At 39.7% G+C, this 18,047-nt stretch overlaps 1 protein-coding gene across 1 annotated transcript in view; it reads right to left on the bottom strand.

Annotated features, from left to right (window-relative positions):
* Positions 1 to 2,152: 2,152 nt before the first annotated feature.
* Positions 2,153 to 18,047, bottom strand: part of SLC49A4 (solute carrier family 49 member 4) — a gene marked incomplete at its 5' end in the record, with an annotated part of 79,164 nt that continues 63,269 nt past the window's right edge. The window contains 2 exons of the mRNA XM_080696048.1: positions 2,153 to 2,275; positions 9,890 to 10,072. Coding sequence (XP_080552174.1) covers positions 2,160 to 2,275; positions 9,890 to 10,072 — 299 coding nt within the window. The 3' untranslated portion in view covers positions 2,153 to 2,159. The remainder of the gene's footprint in view (positions 2,276 to 9,889; positions 10,073 to 18,047) is intronic.

Genomic DNA, 18,047 nt, shown 5'->3' with positions numbered 1-18,047 from the left:
TTTCTTGCTGCCTAAGTGACCAGGTGGTAAAAAGGGAAATGATTCAAAAGTGAATAAATTTTGTTCTTGATGGCTGAGTAAAATTCCGTTGTGTATATATGCCACATTTTCATTATCCATTCATCTATGAAGGTATCACTACCAATCTCACTAATATGTACAAGGAGGGGTAGTTAGCAGGGTGGGATCTTGAAGAAAACACACCAAGTGCTGTATTATATATATATCACTTTGAACCTTACTATCAATATGTAATTACAATGCACCAATGAATGTATATTAAAAAAAAAGAAAATAAGGTGAACGAAAATGGCTGTTAAGCTGGGCATGGTGGTGCATGCTTGTAATCTCAGTACTTGGGAGGCTGAAATAGGAAGATCGCAGGTTCATGGCCAGCCTCAGTTACTTAAGCCCTCCACAACTCAGTGAGACCCTGTTTTAAAATAAAGAATAAAAAAATAGGGCCGAGGGTGTAAATTGGAGGTAGAATGCCTCTGGGTTCAATCCCCAGTACTGAAAAAAAAAAAAAAAAAAAAGATGGACATTCAATTCGAAGGTTTTCTGACTTCCCTAGTTTTATAATTTAGAGTCTTAGGGAGACGTCAGGCAGTCCAAGAGTCCTCCAGGACTGAACTGAACTGAACATTCACAACTTAAACTGAAATATGAGTGCAATTCAGAAACCCCTCAGCAGATTTGTTGTTTTTATTTGATAAAATCTAACCCCAAATGAGTGAATGAACAGTCTTGTACCTGTTATGAGGGAAGGGAGAGTGTGGGGCCACATGGGGTGCGTGATGGTGCGGGGTGTGCACCTGTGCATAGAAAAGCAGAAGCAGGTGCTGCCCATCTTTCCTGGGAGATGCTTTACCACCCAGACCTACAGAAGCTTGGCTGACCCTCTGCCAGAAAAGACAAGTGAAACATATTCCTAGCTGACAATGGAGTGACAATTTCAAGTGAGGGAGAAAAAAGAGAAGGCTGGAAGAAGCAGAGAATAATAAAGGTAGTGTTATTTTTTATGTTTTGAAGAAATGTTTGTGAGGGGAATATGTAAATGTAAGTAGCCGTGATACCACGCTCCCACCGCAGCATATTTCATTTCAGTGAGATACGAGTCTGAGAGCCATTCAATGAGTAACTGCTATTTTTAAAAAACCTATCATTCATAGAAAGAGATTTGCCAGTACCTATTCTCAAGTCCACTGACTTCACACAGAACTGAACATACATAAACTGAAATACAAGGGTGCAATTCGGAAGCCCTCAAAAGATTTGTTATTTTCCTTTAATATAATCTAACTGCGGTAAATACTGGTTGGCACCAGCTTCTATAGCTTATACTGCCACATACAGGTTAAGAACACACATGTTCTGTGTAGTTGGCCATTTCACTTTTCATAAAGTGCTAAATCATAACGGAATTACGCTTTTTACACAATAGTCACTGTGACTCTAGGAACACTTAGGCACACTTCCTGCAACTGTTGAAGGGCCTCACAGACAAAACTGCATTCACAGACACAAGGGCAAGCAGAGGTGGAGACACAGTGCCCGTGCTCTGAAGTCCAGGAAAGCACTGGTCATCAAGCCCAGGATGCTCAAAGGCTTCTGCCCTGATTAAAAATAAGGAGTCATATAAGAAATGGCTTTATTAGAAAAACATGTAGTGTACACGTGGCTAATTTCTATTGATATACCACTTGGCTATTTTATAATTAAAATCTGATACAGGGTTTAAACTTCCTTAGAAGTTAGTGGCATTGCTTCCTATTCTGTCATGACTTCGAGAGGTGTTATCTTCATGTGATAGATGCCCTTTATTCTTCTTATAGTTACCGTTAATCAGTAGTTTAGCACTGGGACAAAACACAGGGAACTCTGTAAGTAGTGCTGTATGTGTGAGGCATCACACTTCCAACCCCAGAACTGGGCACAGGTATGCCACTTGCAGAGTCTTTAAATCCCCTGTTACCGCAAGTCCTGCATTATTATTACCTAGGAGTAATTAAATTAACATCATAATCTGCAACCCGACAAAAACCTCTGAATGAAGTTTCTTCTCCTTTTTTTTCCTGTTAGATGTGCAATTCCAAGCAAATGTGCAGTGTGCAGTATTGATTTCCAGTCTCCTTTTAAACTCCATCAAGTCTGTGCTATTAAACTGAGACAACCACATCAAGATAGAGTCTGTCATAGGATTCCCTGAAGCACAGAATGAGGAGGAGACTGAGCAAACACGACCCGGGAAGGCACCAGTTGAACCAAGACAACTCTGTAAGACAAAAACATGCAGTTTTAAGCATTCATGTAGCACCAGCAGATCACCACCTGGACGCCAGGAGGAATCCGCTCTGCATTCACAAACACTTCTAATAAACGCACCCTGGAAGACTTGGAAACTGGCTTTCCATAAACAGGGACAATCTGGAGACTAAGTGGTATGTGTAATACACTGCAGGGCCTCCATGTGGAATATTTTAAATCAATATTATTAATAACTTTTCATCAATTTAGTCCATCTTGACTTTGGTTACAAAATCAATCTGTTACATCGAAGAAAAAAATTGATTACCTCTAAGTGTTAGTTTGTTAATTATTTTTTAAGTGCCCTCTACACATCACTCTTGTCCTTGTTTAGAAATGTTGGATGGATTAAAAAGACAAATAGGAAAATCACCTGAATTTCAAGATAACATTTTTATGTTTTTTTTTTGATAGAAATATGTACTTCTCAGCAAAAACATTAAGTAACAATCATTGCAAAACAAATTAGAAAATATATGGAAAAACAAAACTTAAAAAAAATCAATCATAATTCTGCCTCTAGAGAGAGCACTGTGAGTATTCTGGCCTTTTTTTATTTTTAATTTTTAGTCTTTTTTTTCTTCTAGCATGATTGGTTTTGTATGATGTCAATTATTTGAAAACCTATGGAAGTTATCTAGATAGGCAATGTGCTGCTATCTGATTTAATGTTATGGGAATCTGCTTCTTCAAAGATGCTCTTTCAGGAATGCGGGCTCTCTAAGGATAAGGCTGGGCCACTTGCTCCTGATGTCCCAGCTGCTTTCTGGAGCTCCAGGGACCCTTGACTCTATCCTACATCTATCCAGTCTCCTCCAACCCAATCCCATCCACCCATCAACACCAAGGCTTTGAAGTGAGCAGTAACCTTGTGTAAAGAGGTTATCAGTGGCAGCTGGGAACAACTTCTCTAGATTAATAACCATTTATCAGTTCCAATAAAAACAAAGGACTCAAGTTTCTTTTTTTGTTTTCGGTTACTTCTATAGGTTTATATTTTTCTTTGTACTTCTACAGAATGCTAGTATTATCTTAATCTTCAAAAATCATCCTAAAGATTTTCACATTGCTGCTTTAGTTTAATCCATAATTCATATGGCCTAAAAGAGCAATTTATGTACAGGAATGGAAATCGGAAAACCAACCGATAAGAAAAGATGCTGCAACACTTTTTTCCTGTAATATGTTCACAAAAGCAGCTTCCTCATCTCTCAATTATTCATTTTAAAAGTTGAGCATATTATTCTATAGGGGAAAACAAAGACATATTTCAATGGCATTTTTATTTTTATTTTTATTTTTTGTGGGTCTGGGGATGGAACCTAAGGGCATTCGACTTCTGAGCTATACCCCCGCCCTATTTTTCATTCTTTATTTTGAAACAGGGTCTCACTGAGTTGCAAAGGGCCTCCCCAAGTAGCTGAGGCTGTCCGGTGTCAGACTCCAGAATGCTAGGATTACAAGCGTGCGCCACCACGCCCGGCTCAATGGCATTTTTATGCAAGGGGCTGTTAACTGTGCTTTGCTTGGATTGTGTATAATCTAAATATTTTGAAAAGCTGTGACCTCTGGGATCTGGTCTTGGTTCTGTATTCCTTGCATTGACACACCAGGCATGTTCTGCTTTGATATTAACCATATAACCTAGATTTCTAATGACAATTTACTAGGCAAGACAAAGTAGTAAGGAAAGAGGAAGAAAAAAATCAGTAAGATATAGACAAAAGCATACTATTTGAATTAAAAGAGAGCACTCTGATTTCAAGACTGCATTTTAAGCAACAGATAAGTAAAGCGCTATACCTGACAACATGGTCCATGACAATGATGCTTCCTAAGTCCTAGTGACTGTAATTTATGGAGCGTGAGAGAAACACAGATAGAGCAGCCAGCAACTTGTCCTTGCTCTCCTCAAACTGAGGAATGTGTCAAATATTGTCAAAGCAGGCCATTTATTTCATCAGAGCTGTAAAATTATTCCTTCTACCTGGGTTCAGATGAAATCTCTAAGAATGCCTCAGAATGGCTCTTGAATGTCACAGTTTGTTGACTGGTCTTTACTCTGCGCCTCTGAAAGTCAAACGCACTTTTCTATAAGTTCACTTGGCTCAATCAGCGGCAAGTATTCTCTGAAACCACTTGCCTTTTCAGAAGGCAGAAGGTTACTTTCCTACTGAAAACCATTCACAGAAACCACAGCTCAGGTACTGGAATATGCAGGAAATGGCTTCTTAACATTCTAATCTGACTAGCTGTTGCAAAGTCAATCGCTGCCCTTTTTAGGCTCAGTGTCATAAGACATCAATGAAATAACAGAATCCTGACCCACTGAGGCGCTCATATCCTCACCTTTCTCATCTATCAGACTGAGTAGGTTTCTAGCATTCTTTCCCTTTGCCTCGAGCAGGAGGAAATCCAAATCCACACTGGGGGGCAGGACCACACAATCTGCCCGTACTTTTGGGGTCCTCTTCTGGCCACCTACGGCAGGTGCTACGCCCCACTCAGCGCGGTGGACCCTGCAAGTGCTGATGTTCTGCTGGGACCCAGCTGATGGAGAGTTTGCTCACCTCTTACCTGCTCCTTCCAGAAGCACGCCACACTTTTCACCAGCCTTTCCCTTTGACAACGCCATGCTTTCAGCCTTGACTGCCTATGAGTATGTGCCTGTTTCTAGTCACTACTCTGCAGAACCAACCTAGTTTCTCTTACAGCATTTAACAAAATTGTTTCCAATCTCACTCCTGTGAGTGGCCAGCTGCCACTGCTAGTCACAGTGGTGATGCCCACAACCTTCACCTCTTACCCAGTACATCTCGCCATGTTGGCTTGTTTTACTTTTGAGACATAAATTACTTCTCACTAGTCCACATCTGTTGAACCTGACCTTTGTTCTCTTGGTAACCACTCGTGTGCCTGCCCCCTTGGCCTGGGAGGTGGGAGGCAATGACTGATTCTTTTAGCTACAGTATAGCCTCACATTCATGGTCTGCCACTTTAAAATCTTCATGCTTTTGGACAAACCTTGCTACAAAGCTTATAAACAAAAAAAAATAACAGATAACACAAACTAAGCAACAAACAAGAGAATACATTTCAGAGCACATAAAGGACACAGCAGCATTCTCAAATTGATTTTGTATGTGAAGTTACTAGGATCACCGTGAGTTGCTGTCACAACTCAATGGAAATTCTCAGAGTAAACACCGTGGGAAGCGGCTCAGTTTTACAAAGATGCTCACATTAGGAAGGAAACAACTGTTTTGTTTTTCAAAGTGACCTTGAAAATTATAAGTCATAAAAACTCTAAGAAACTTCTGATTTGGACCCAGGTACTTAAAGCAGAACTAAAATAGGATGTAGAGACCCTGTGGACCCAGGGCTCCAAAGAAGTCAGTGGCATTGGGATAGGAGCCTGAATTAACACGCCATCCAAGACAGCAAAGGTCTTATTTGCAAGCAAATTGCCAGGGGAACCTATCTTGTGAGGCAAGGCATTCTAATGTGGTCATTTTGAGGGCAGCTATATAGCCCTGAAAAATTATCTGATACAAATACCACACTGTGGGCGGAAACAAACCCTCATCAGGAAGCTTAGTACTGACTTGAGAGGTGGCCTAAAAAACCACAGATCTTTATGATGATTTAAAATCAGGCCTTCTAGCCAGGCGTGGTGGCGCACGCTTGTAATCCCCGCGCTTGGGAGGCAGAGACAGGAGGATCGTGCAGGTTCAAAGCCAGCCGCGCGCGCTGGCTTAGGAGACCCTGTTTCCAAATAAAAATGTAAAAATAGGTCTGGGAGTGTAGCTCGGAGGTAGAAGGGTTTCCAGGAACCCCAGTACCAACAACAAAAAAAAAAATAAATAAAATAAAATAAAATAAAATAAAATAAAATCAGGCCTTCTTTCCTGAAGTGGTAGGTCATGCCTGTAATCCCAGCACTCGGGAACATTGCTTAAGCCCAGGAGTCTAAGACTAGCCTGGGCAACATAGTGAGACCCTATTTCTTAAGACAACAAAACATTTAGGCCTTCTAAAAAAAAAAAAAAAATCAAAGCCAAGCATGGTGACACACACCTGTAATACCAGTATTTGGGAGGATGAAACAGGAGGATCCCAGGTTTGAAGCCAGCCTCCACAATTTAGCAGACCCTTTGCAACTTAGTAAGACTTTGTTTCAAGAAAATTGGGCTGGGGGTGTAGCTCAGAGGTAGAATGCCCTTGGATTCAATCCCAAGTGGAAAACAAACAAACAAACAAACAAACAAACAAACAAAATCAGTCAGGTCTTTTAATTATGTAACTGAGAGTTGAATTTTTACATATAACTAATGGGTGAGGTTTTCAAGTTTTTAAGTTACTAAACTATGATTTGAATGTTGGCTTTAATGAAAGGGAATTCAATTTATCATATAGGATGATTAAGGTACTAGGCTGTAGAACTAGAAATTATTTTTAGAAAATACTTCTATAGAATTTTCAGGTTTGCTATTTATATATTATCATACCTCAGTCCATAAATAATGGGGCCTTCTGCTACAGGATTTTAGGGTAGGATCAATTAATCATATGTAAAAGAATTTCAACACAGATTTCAGAGTTCTAGTAACCTTAACCTCAAAGAGATATGGGTACATTTGTGTGTATTCATAGACACAACCAAATACACACATAAAATCGTTTTGTGTGTGTGTGTGTGTGTGGACTGGGGATTAAACCCAGGGCATTTTATTTCTGAGCTGCACCTCTAACCTCCCCTCTTTTTATTTTAAAACAGATCTCTAAGTTTATTACCACACACTGGCCTCAAGCCTGTGATCTGCCTATCTCAGCCTCCAAGTACTGGTACTACAGGTGTGCACCACCATGCCTGGCAAAAGCACTTTTTAAAAATGGAAGGCCGGGCTGGGCGTGGTGGCACATGCTTGTAATCCCAGCATTTGGGAGGCTGAGACTGAAGGATCGCGGTTCGCGGACGGCTTCAGCTACTTAGTGAGGCCCACTGTAACTCAGTGAGACCCAGTTTCAAAATAAAGAATAAAAAATTGGTCATGGGGTGTAGCTCGGAGGTCAAATGCCCTGGGTTCCATCCCGGGGGAAAAAAAAAAAAAAAAAGGCGGCCGGGCATAGTGGCGCACACTTGTAATTCCAGTACTTGGGAGGCTGAGACAGTTGGTTCATGGACAGCCTCAGCTACTTAGTGAGGCCCTCTGCAACTTAGTGAGACCTTGTTTCAAAATTAAGAATAAAAAACAGGGCTGGGGGTAATAGCTAGAAGGTAGAATGCCCCTGAGTTTCATTCCTAGTACTGCAAAATAAAATAAACCCCCCCAAACACAGCCTAGATATTTAAATTTCTAACATCAATCAGTTAATTATCTCGACACAGATTCCCCAAGTCTCAGATCCAGTCCTGGGGGACAAGTGTGGGGGAAGGAGTGCTGGACTGTTCCAGGGAGACTGTGGTATCTTCAGGCGCAATTGAGGAATGTTGAATAAAAAGGGGGGGGGAGGTGGATGCACCTAGGAGGGTGCTGAATTTTTTTTTTTTCTAAAAAGGGAGTGATAAGCCAGTAAGTTTGGGATTATGAAGAAGGAAACAAAACACTTAGTGTGTGTTGGCAGGGCCTTGGACCTGGACACACTTTCACATATGCCAACTCATCAACTGTCTAACATGCCAAAATTTACTGAGACATTCCCCCCTGGAAGTCGTCTTGGTGGATTAAAATAAATGATTATTATTTCAAGTTTTGTTTGGTCACAGTAGTCACAAAATTTAGGCAGAAACCTTTTATATCTATTTGGATGTGCTCAAGAACACAGGATCAGAATCCAAGAGGGAAGCTTTTTCTCCCTTGATTGTATCTGTAAGATAGGAATGAACAGAAATGGGGCTGTCTGTTCTGCTGCCTAGGCCAAAGAAACAAAAATCTGCTTGTAGTATTTGGTCACCATGCATGTGTAAGGTGAGGAGCGGGCACTGACTGACTCGGCCCGATTAGGTCAGGCCAGGTGCCAGTTTCTCCTGGACCAGGAGAGCACAGACACTGCACCACCTAGAAAATGCTTGGGGTGCACTGAGCTCTTCTGCAGGACCACAGTGCAATGGCTGAGCACGGTGTGAGTGTTTCTTACAAAGGTTCAAGTGTTGGAAGCCTGGTCCCATGTGGAGATGTTAAGAGACGGTGGAACCTTCAAGAAGTGGGTCCTTGTGGGAGGGTGGGCCTGGCCTCTTTCTCTGGCTTGTTATCTTGCCACATGACTCTTTCTCTCACATGTTCTTGCTACTGTGATGCTGCATGCCATGATGTCTTCACTAGAGCTGAGCTGATCCTGGGCTGGACTCTTGAATCCAAAACCATGAGACAAATAGACCTCTTTTCTTTATAAAAGTATCCAGCCTCAGGTGTTTTGTTATAGTAATTGAAAACTTAACTATTATTGGTATCTTCTCTGCCTTAAGCTGATCAACAAATATATATTTGTTATATACTAAAGGCCACAAAGAAGAGATTTATTGAGTGATAACTTTATCTGACATCTACTGTTGTTTTTAAATACCACAAGGAAAAACTCTTATTTCTAGCTGACAAAGAAAAACTGTATTCTGCTAGGCTACACAGACCACTTAGCAAACCTGCGCCCATCAGCTATAAGTTGTTTCTATCATGCTAGGGGGCATCACAACCATCTCTGACACTTTACCAGACAAAGAGAAGCAACAAGACTCCTAATTTCCATTGTGACACAAACGAAATGGAATTAAAGCTGATATGTAATAATTGCCATAAGAGCCTGTTTAGAAAACAAATGGAAGTAAAGACCTTATTCCAACACCTGGCGATGCTACTTTTCCTTGCTAGAAACATGTTTCTGGGAGCATAGTGAAGAGTGGGCTCTACCCGTATTAATATGATCTCCTTCACAAGATAACCAATGTTGTACCAGGGTAGCAGAGCTAAAACCTGCTTCACCTGCATTAATAACTGATACAATCTAATTTGTCTTTAATTATATTAATAAATCCATCTATCTCTCATACCCCTTTTGCAGTTAGGAGAAAATGCTATGCCTGAAGTTGCTGCAACCCAGGGACAATTCTATTTGGCTGCTTTGAAAGTTTTGAAATTTATTTTTTAGCCAAGTAGGTTAACATGGTTATTATTTTGATTATAAGCCTTTCACAAGACTCCCTATAAATAACATGGCCTCTGGAGTGTCATATTTTAGAGCAATTCCTACATTGTACAACCTTTTATTATTTATCCCTAAGGCTTTAAAATACTCATATATCCCCAATGTTAATTCTGTGCTAAGATAGTATATTCTAATATTTTTTAAGCAATAGATCATTTATTCTCAATGAGAATCTGGATATTAGAATCACCTACCTGGTGAGGACGCACATGGGCTAAAATGTATTTCAAGAAGACAATTGTAGATGCTGTTTTTATTGGTGTGAGAACACTCACATAAAGTAATTTGCTTTAGTGAGGATTCTTCATCTAAGTTCCCTATATAACAGTGCCACAAACCTCTCATAACACATTTAGAAAGAAAAAAAAATCACATTTCTTACCTGTATGATAAAATGTGAGAAAAAACAAAAGTACTCCCATGAACATATTACTTAAAAAAGTGACAACTCCACATGTAATTCCTTCTGGAACTGGGTAGACAGTTTCCACAAAAAGCTCAAAAAATATAGGTACACTGCTATTCAAGAACACTCCCAGGAGGATACAGGAGGCGTACAATGTCACTGAAATGAAAACACAAACATTTTAGTTCCACAGTAGCAGCAGTGAGTCATACCAGATAGAGTTTTTGGGTGTTCTCATTTATGAGTACCAACTCTGGAATTTCATCTCTTTCCAATGGTAGTTGATAAAGTTTGACAAAGCATCAAACTTCTGTTAGCCCTTTGCTCAGATTTTCTGAAGTACGTGTGAAAAGGCTTTGTTGCTGGATGATTACCAGCTTATTTGCTTTATCTTTCTGGGGGGTGGGGGTTATTCCAAAGCATAAGAACAATTTATCACCATAAAATAATGAAAAGGATTCCCCACCTCTTGGTCACATTAAATCTAGACTCATTCTACAGTTTTAAAGAGAACTTAAAAATTTAAGAATAAGTGTAAGAAATATTAAATGCTATTCATAATTACATATTTAAAGAGAATGGTTCCTAATAGCTTTCAAGTACAAAATAAACATTATTCAGTATGTAATTCCCAGAGAAATGCTTCCAATAGAATTAGTCTTCAATTTTGGAATGAGCTTTATGTCACTAGCTTCTTTTTCAGTAATAAACTTTCTAACCCAGAAATATACAAATTAGTCTTGATTAGGATCCCAGGTTAGTCCATAAAAGACTATTAGCACTACTCTGGAATACAACCTTTGAAAAAAGATTTTATTCTTCTTAGAGCGTTTAGGAAGTGCACCCCATTCTTAATAATATCACTGTTGCTAACATCTGCCTAGGAACTTTCACTAATTTAATGTGAAGGTGAAAAGAGAAACAAGGGGAAGATGATGCTCTGCTTAGAAACGTAAAACTTGTACCTACGTGCTAATAAATAAGTGCATCATACCCACGGGGAATAATGAATGCAATTTATTCAGCAAGGTTACAAGGGAAATACTTTTAATAAAAACGTGTTAAGAAACAGTGCTTATTTACAGGAATAGTAGAAAGTAAGGGGCCGGGCGTGGTGGCGCCCACTTGTAATCCCTGCACTTGGGAGATGAAGACAGGAGGATCGCGCAGGTTTGAAGCCAGCCACGCTGGCTTAAGAGACCCTGTTTCCAAAAATAAAATAGGTCTGGGAGTGTAGCCCGGAGGTAGAAGGGCTTCCAGGAACCCCAGTACCACCAAAAAAAAAAAAAAAAAAAAAAGAAAGAAAGTAAGAGAGTTACACAAAATTTGTTATGCATTATTCACAGCTTCATACAGCATATCGAATCACCAAAGCTGACCATTACTGGCTACAGTCATTAACAATCTATGCCATTGTCAAAGGAGGAAAAAATAGTAGCCACTGATTTTTAATAGAATTTCTCTAATTAACCACACTGCCAGGTTCCCCGTCCAATTACACTAGCCTTCCAGGATTATAAAATAATTAGTACAGTCTAATAATGCAAATAATTGGTAACTGACTTTTTATTCCTTTGATAGTAGATATGAAAACAGACCTAGCGAGTAAAGAACATACTACTAACAATGACCAATGATTCACAGAACTACACGGGAAGCATTAGTTATGATAAATACTATCTAAAACATGGCACAATTTTCAAGACAGTCTTAAAAACAAAGCACAACCTAATGCCTCATGATCACTATATATTTGCTAGACATTGTTCACATAAACCAATCAATATATTCTATTAACATATGACTCATTAGTGGTACATTGAAAATCTAAGGATGGAGCATCACTGGTAGCTTTTATAGAATATTTTATTCCCGAAACAGTTTAAAATAATTTACTGATCAGTTAGTGTAATCAGAGCAGGGAGGGCTATTAACCCCCAGACGGATGAGCCCAGGAATTTAAAACAAGAAAAATCAAGCTCTTAGGGACCAGCAAGCACTACTTCTTAGTACAGAGTCATAAAATACTGAAGGAATTAGCTACTTCTAGGAAATATGGTTATAAATAATCCTTTCTATGTTCTTATTTCTGAAGGATATTCCATTAGCAATATTCCATCCCTAGCTTTCCCAGTGTAGCACTCATGAGCTGTGTTAGAACATATTGACTGATTTATATGATCAATATACCCCCTGCATATAACTGTAATCAGGCAAATTAAAATGTAGTAATTGATTTTTCTTTTTTTTTTTTTTTGGCAGTACTGGGGATGGAACCCAGGGGCATTTTACCTCTGGGCTACACCCCCAGCCCTATTTTTTATTCTTTATTATTTTATTTTTATTATTATTATTTTTGGTGGTACTGGGGTTTCTGGAAGCCCTTCTAGTGTATCCGGGCTACACTCCCAGACCTATTTTATATTTTTATTTGGAAACAGGGTCTCTTAAGCCAGCGAGGCTGGCTTCAAACCTGCGCAATCCTCCTGTCTCCGCCTCCCAAGCACGGGGATTACAAGCGTGCGCCACCACGCCTGGCTTATTCTTTATTTTGAAATAAGGTCTCACTGAGTTGCAAAGGGCCTCACTAAGTAGCTTAGGCTGGCTGCAAACTGCAATTCTCCTGTCTCAGCCTCCCAAGTGCTGAGTTTACAAGTGTATGCCACCATGCCTGGCCCCAATAATTGAGTCTTAAATAAAAATACAATAACTGAGCTGGGTGTGGTAGCGCACACTTGTAATCTCAGTGCTTGGGAGGCTGAGACAGGAGGATCGCACAGGTTCAAAGTCAGTCTCAGCTACTTAGTGAGGCTCTCAGCAACTTAGTGAGACCCTGTTTCCAAAGAAAGTATAAAATAAGTCTGAGATTATAGCCCAGAGGTAGAAAGCCCCTGGGTTCCACTCCCAGTACCACAAAAAAAAAAAAAAAAAAAAAAAAAAAATCTGGGCGTGGTGGCACGTGCTTATAATCTCAGTACTTGGGAGGCTGAGATAGGAGGATCCAGGTTTGCAGCCAGCCTCAGGTACTTAGTGAAGCCCTCCATAACTTAGTAAGACCCTGTTTCAAAATAAATAAAAAAAGGGCTAGGGTTGTATCTCAGAGGTAGAATGCCCCTTGGTTTCTTAGAATACACTGACAGTTGGTACCACTTCACCTCACTTCACACGTGAGTTAGCAGCTCATGGCTCAGTGATGGTTATCATCAATGAGCTGACCTCAAAGAGCTGATGTCTTCCCAGGGGCCACACAACCCAATCTTGGTACAGGATCCCTGGCACAAATATTCCCAATTAATTTATTAGAATTTCTATAATATGTAGGATAAATGGGCTATTATGCATGGGATAGCTTGGTTTACTTAGAATCCAAGTAAACACACACACACACACACACACACACACACACACACACACCCAGCCAACCCTGGGCTGCATGAGAAGAGCAGTGTCTGGGGAAGCAGAGGCCTGTGTCAAATACTTCAAGACCACACAGCTCCGTAAATTCAGATACTTAAATTCTGGGAATTACTTGGAAGAAAGGGCATAAATAACTGTCTTTGGAAACATAAAATTTCTATATTGGTTAAAATTTATCGATAGAATTGTAGATTGTTCATCTTCTGGTGGGTAATCTGGAAATGCCTATCAAACATGCTTACTCTTTGGCTCAGCAATTCTACTTCTAGGAACTTATCCTATAGCTATGCATAGATAGCTATGCAAAGAACACTCACCAAAATATTCTTTGTAGTATGAAAAGATTAAAAACAAGCTAAGTGTCTATTAATAGGGAGCTGGTTGGTTAAAATTTTATAAAACATTCAAATAAAATGAGTTAATTCTCTATATGCTGGAATTACTGATATCTAAGACATATAAGTGAAAAAGGTACCAAAAAGTGTGTTATGTTTAAGGAAAAGGATGTGCATACATTATCGGTTTATCAATGTATAGTATTCTCTGGAAAAATGGAGAGGAGATTGGTAATCAGGGTTGTCTCTAGATTGAGGAGCTGGGAGCCACAGAATAGAAACCTTTCACTGTGTATTTTTTTCTGCTATTAGAATTTTCTACTATTTGCACATCCTACTACTTAACAAAATAAAAAGAGAATGTTCATTGTTAATACGCTGACAGTTGGTACCACTTCACCTCACTTCACACGTGAGTTAGCAGCTCATGGCTCAGTGATGGTTATCATCAATGAGCTGACCGCAAAGAGCTGATGTCTTCCCGGGGGCCACACAACCCAATCTTGGTACAGGATCCCTGGCACAAATATTCCCAATTAATTTATTAGAATTTCTATAATATGTAGGATAAATGGGCTATTATGCGTGGGATAGCTTATATATAGGATAAATGGATGATATAACTTTAATAGAGGCAGTAACCAAAAATCAAGTATTTGCATTTAGCTGTCTCAATCTTAAGAGTTTGCTTCTTTTATCACTATAGAAGTGATGACTAAACAGACTTTAAAACATATTGGGTAGATATGCTAAAACAAGTTGTTATTGCAGAAACTAAAAAATTCAGCATCGTTTATACAGGAAAGGGTTAAAGGAAGATATTTTTGATCAAAATGGGTGAAAGACAGCTGTATCAGGACTGATTTTAATATATTCCCTGGTGTTCTGTGACATGCACAGTGCAAAAAAGCTGATTGTTACAAGTCTGATTTTGATTTCCATTTGAATTTTCAGTTGAGAGTCTGATACATCCAGTGGGTGAATGTCATCTATTGAAAGTCAGGCAGACAAGATAATTTCCTGCTTGTCAGAGAAGGTTCAAACTATACAATCATTAAATATTTCCATGAATTTCTGTAATACTGATACTCAAATTATAATAAACTGCCTTTCAATTAAAAAGTCAAGGTAATTTAGCAGAATAAACACAACTGAAGTGCTGATGCAGATTTTTTTTCAGAGAAGCTAATATAATTTCATGAGTCCATGATTTAAATTGCAAAAAATCCTGTCTTATGTAGCACAAAATACAGTTAGAATAGATATATTTCAAACACATGAATTGTAAAACCCTGGAACTACTGTTCCCATGACAAACAGATTACAAACTTTAGGGAAAGAAAACTATGTTAAGATGATATTTTCACTAACTAAAACAGTCAAACCTTAGGTTATCAGCAGATAAAATTTCAGATAAGAGTAAGAACTATTATACTCAGCATCTATTGAGATTCTCAAGATATTATTAGTGACAATAACACCTTAATAATCTTGGAATCATTTTCTTAACATTTTTAGAACTGCCTTCTTCCATAGTATGTTTGATAATCCCATCAGCATTTTTGAGGAGGTAAATTATGTTGGAGCTAAAGTGACCAAAGTTCTGAAAGTCAAACATAATTTATTTAGACAAATTAGCAGTGCTAATACTAACATAATTAAGACGTAAAGACTCTACCAAGTTTCCTACCAAGCAACAGTATCAAGTTGAAAAGTTGCTATTTTTAAATTTAATAGTATTGACACAGTGGCATGCTCCCAAATTTGTATTCAACACAAAAGCTGGATGATTGCAAAGAAGACAGATGACAGAATCAAAAATAGAGAGCATGAAAGGTTACAAACAAAAAGATGAATTTTAATCATGATGAATGCAAAATACACTGAATCTTATTGCTTAAATATACTTGGAGAGGTTGGCTTGAGCCTTTCTTCAAAACCATTTGTCAGATGCCTATTACATGTATGCTGCTAAGCTGGAGCAGTAAACAGATACACTTTCCTCAGAAATGAGTCCTACCCTGAAGGAATATGATAGACACCTCCTGGATCAGCAGCCACTTATGTGTACAGTGTTAAGAAGTAATTATAATCCATTAAAAAACCCACCATGTCTAATCATGAGCAGCAACAGCCTCCCAGTCCCAGGTAAGTGCTGAGTGCGGCAACAAAGGTGCCAGCCCACGGAAATCTGTTTCACAGGGGTTCTGGACGTGGGAGGGTCAGAAGAGAAGGGGCTGGCCAGTCAGTGTGGAATCTGCCTCCAATGAGCAATGGCTGTTGAGCTGTGGGGTTTAGGTTAAAGTCTAAATAAGGCCACACATGACAGATGTCTCCAAATGTTTTCAGGGCCATCAATGAAAGAAGAGGGGAGAAGGCTTGCTCCCTGGGAGCTAGTTGCACCAAATCGGTTATAACTTTCCAGGGGACAGGGAGAAGAATTTTCCAGAACCCAGACTGACCAACAAGATAGGTAATGTCTTCCCTTGTGAGAGATATGCAAGTAGTTGAATGTACATATATCTGGGATGCTATAAATAAAATAAATTCTGACTTCTGGGAAGATGGCGACCAAAAAAAGCAGGGCTTAAGAGCCCCGCTAACAAACAATCTCCGTTAACACAAAATCAGCGCCTTTCATAGCCAGAAAACACCATCACCAGAGAAACAAAAAAATCACCAGGCTCCAGAGAGAAAGCGGACTGAGAACAGAGCTCAGAGCCACAGAGGAGATACACCAGCCTCACACCTGAGGACGCGGCAGCAGCGCCATACTGCCGGCGGCAGCGGTGAGTTCACCGGACGGCTACAGCAAGCCGAGGTGAGCCGCTGCGGAACACCCAGGCGGGATTTTTCAGCGCAGGGAGCATCTAAAGCTCCCAGTGGCTGAGCTCAGCACACGCTGCAGGGACTCAGAGTGGAACTCAAAACCAAGAAGAAATAAGCCAGCCTCACGGCCGAGGGTGTAGCAGTGGCGCCATATTGCCACCGGCGGCAGCAGCAGCGAATTCACCGAGTCCAGTACAGCTACATCTGCGAACTCAAGAAGAGTGGGTCAAATTGCGGGCCCCAGAGGAGAAATCCCAGTACTGTACTCCCTGGGACTTGACCCAGTGGGGGAGTAGCAGTGGCAGAGATATCACACTATAGGAGAACGTGCAACCTGGCACCCCCCCTTAGTTTAAAGCAGCCTCTATCGACTCCCTGGGTCGGAGACTCTGTGATACAACCCAGTAAAGGAGTAGTGGGGTCTGAGATACTACTGACTCGAGATCCAGAGCACCTTAAGTGAAGTCATAGTGACCCAAGAGAAGAACCCAGAGAAGGCACAAACTTCCGAAATCATGGAAAAGAGGAATAACACTGGAGCAATGAATGCCCACAACCCCACAACATCAGAACCCGATAAAACAGAAAAATCAGAGATTTCTAGAAGATCAAATTGGGAAAATAACTGTAGAAATAATAGAGGTGCTTCGAAAAGAACTCAGAGAGAGCCAAAAAGAGATAAAGGATGCAATTAATGAAGTAAAGGCCTCAATTCAAAGCACAACCGATTAGACCACATGGAGAACAGAATCTCGCTCTTAGAAGATGATCATTCCAAAAATGAACGCATAGTTTCTAATCTAGGAAAAATTATCCGACAGCAGGAATCTGATATTGAAGAAATATGGGCCCATTTTAAGAGAGCTAACCTAAGAATTGGAATAGAGGAGGGAAAAGAAAGTGATACCAAAGGGATCAACAATCTCTTCAAGGAAGTAATAGCAGAAAATTTTCCAAACATAGAGCAAGAGGTTGATATACAGATCCAGGAAACTTATAGAACTCCCTTTAGACAGGATCGGAGAAGAGGATCCCCACGCCACATAATTGTCAAAATGACCAATGTGGAAGCCAAGCAGAGAATCATAAAGGCAACAAAAACAAAGGGCCAAGTGACATTCAGAGGCAAACCAATTAGAATCACTCCAGACTTTCCAAACCAAACCAAGTCATGAGAGCCAGAAGGGCTTGGAGTAACATATTCCAAACTCTGAAAGAAAACAACTTCCAGCCAAAAATTTTCTACCCCGCAAAACTTTCTATCAAATTAGATGGAAAACTAAGAAGCTTCCATGACAAACAGAAACTGAAGGAATTTATGTCTTCAAAACCAGCACTAGAGAAAATACTCAAAGAGATTAACTACAAAGAAGAAATAGGTAACACACACCAGAACCAGAGAAACAAGATTTTCCATCCAACAGACAACTAAGATTGGTTATCTGTGGAGATTCATTATTTATGTTAGTCTTTTACCTATCTCTAAATTGTATTGTTTGCCTTTATTGTTGTTAATTTTTAGGATTTCTAGTTGGAATATTAATATACCTTCA

The sequence above is a fragment of the Muscardinus avellanarius genome, assembly GCF_963383645.1.
Source record: "Muscardinus avellanarius genome assembly, chromosome: 5".
Lineage (NCBI taxonomy): Eukaryota > Metazoa > Chordata > Mammalia > Rodentia > Gliridae > Muscardinus > Muscardinus avellanarius.
The sequence above is the reverse complement of the archived record's forward strand: the minus strand, read 5'-3'. Positions and strand labels throughout refer to the sequence as shown.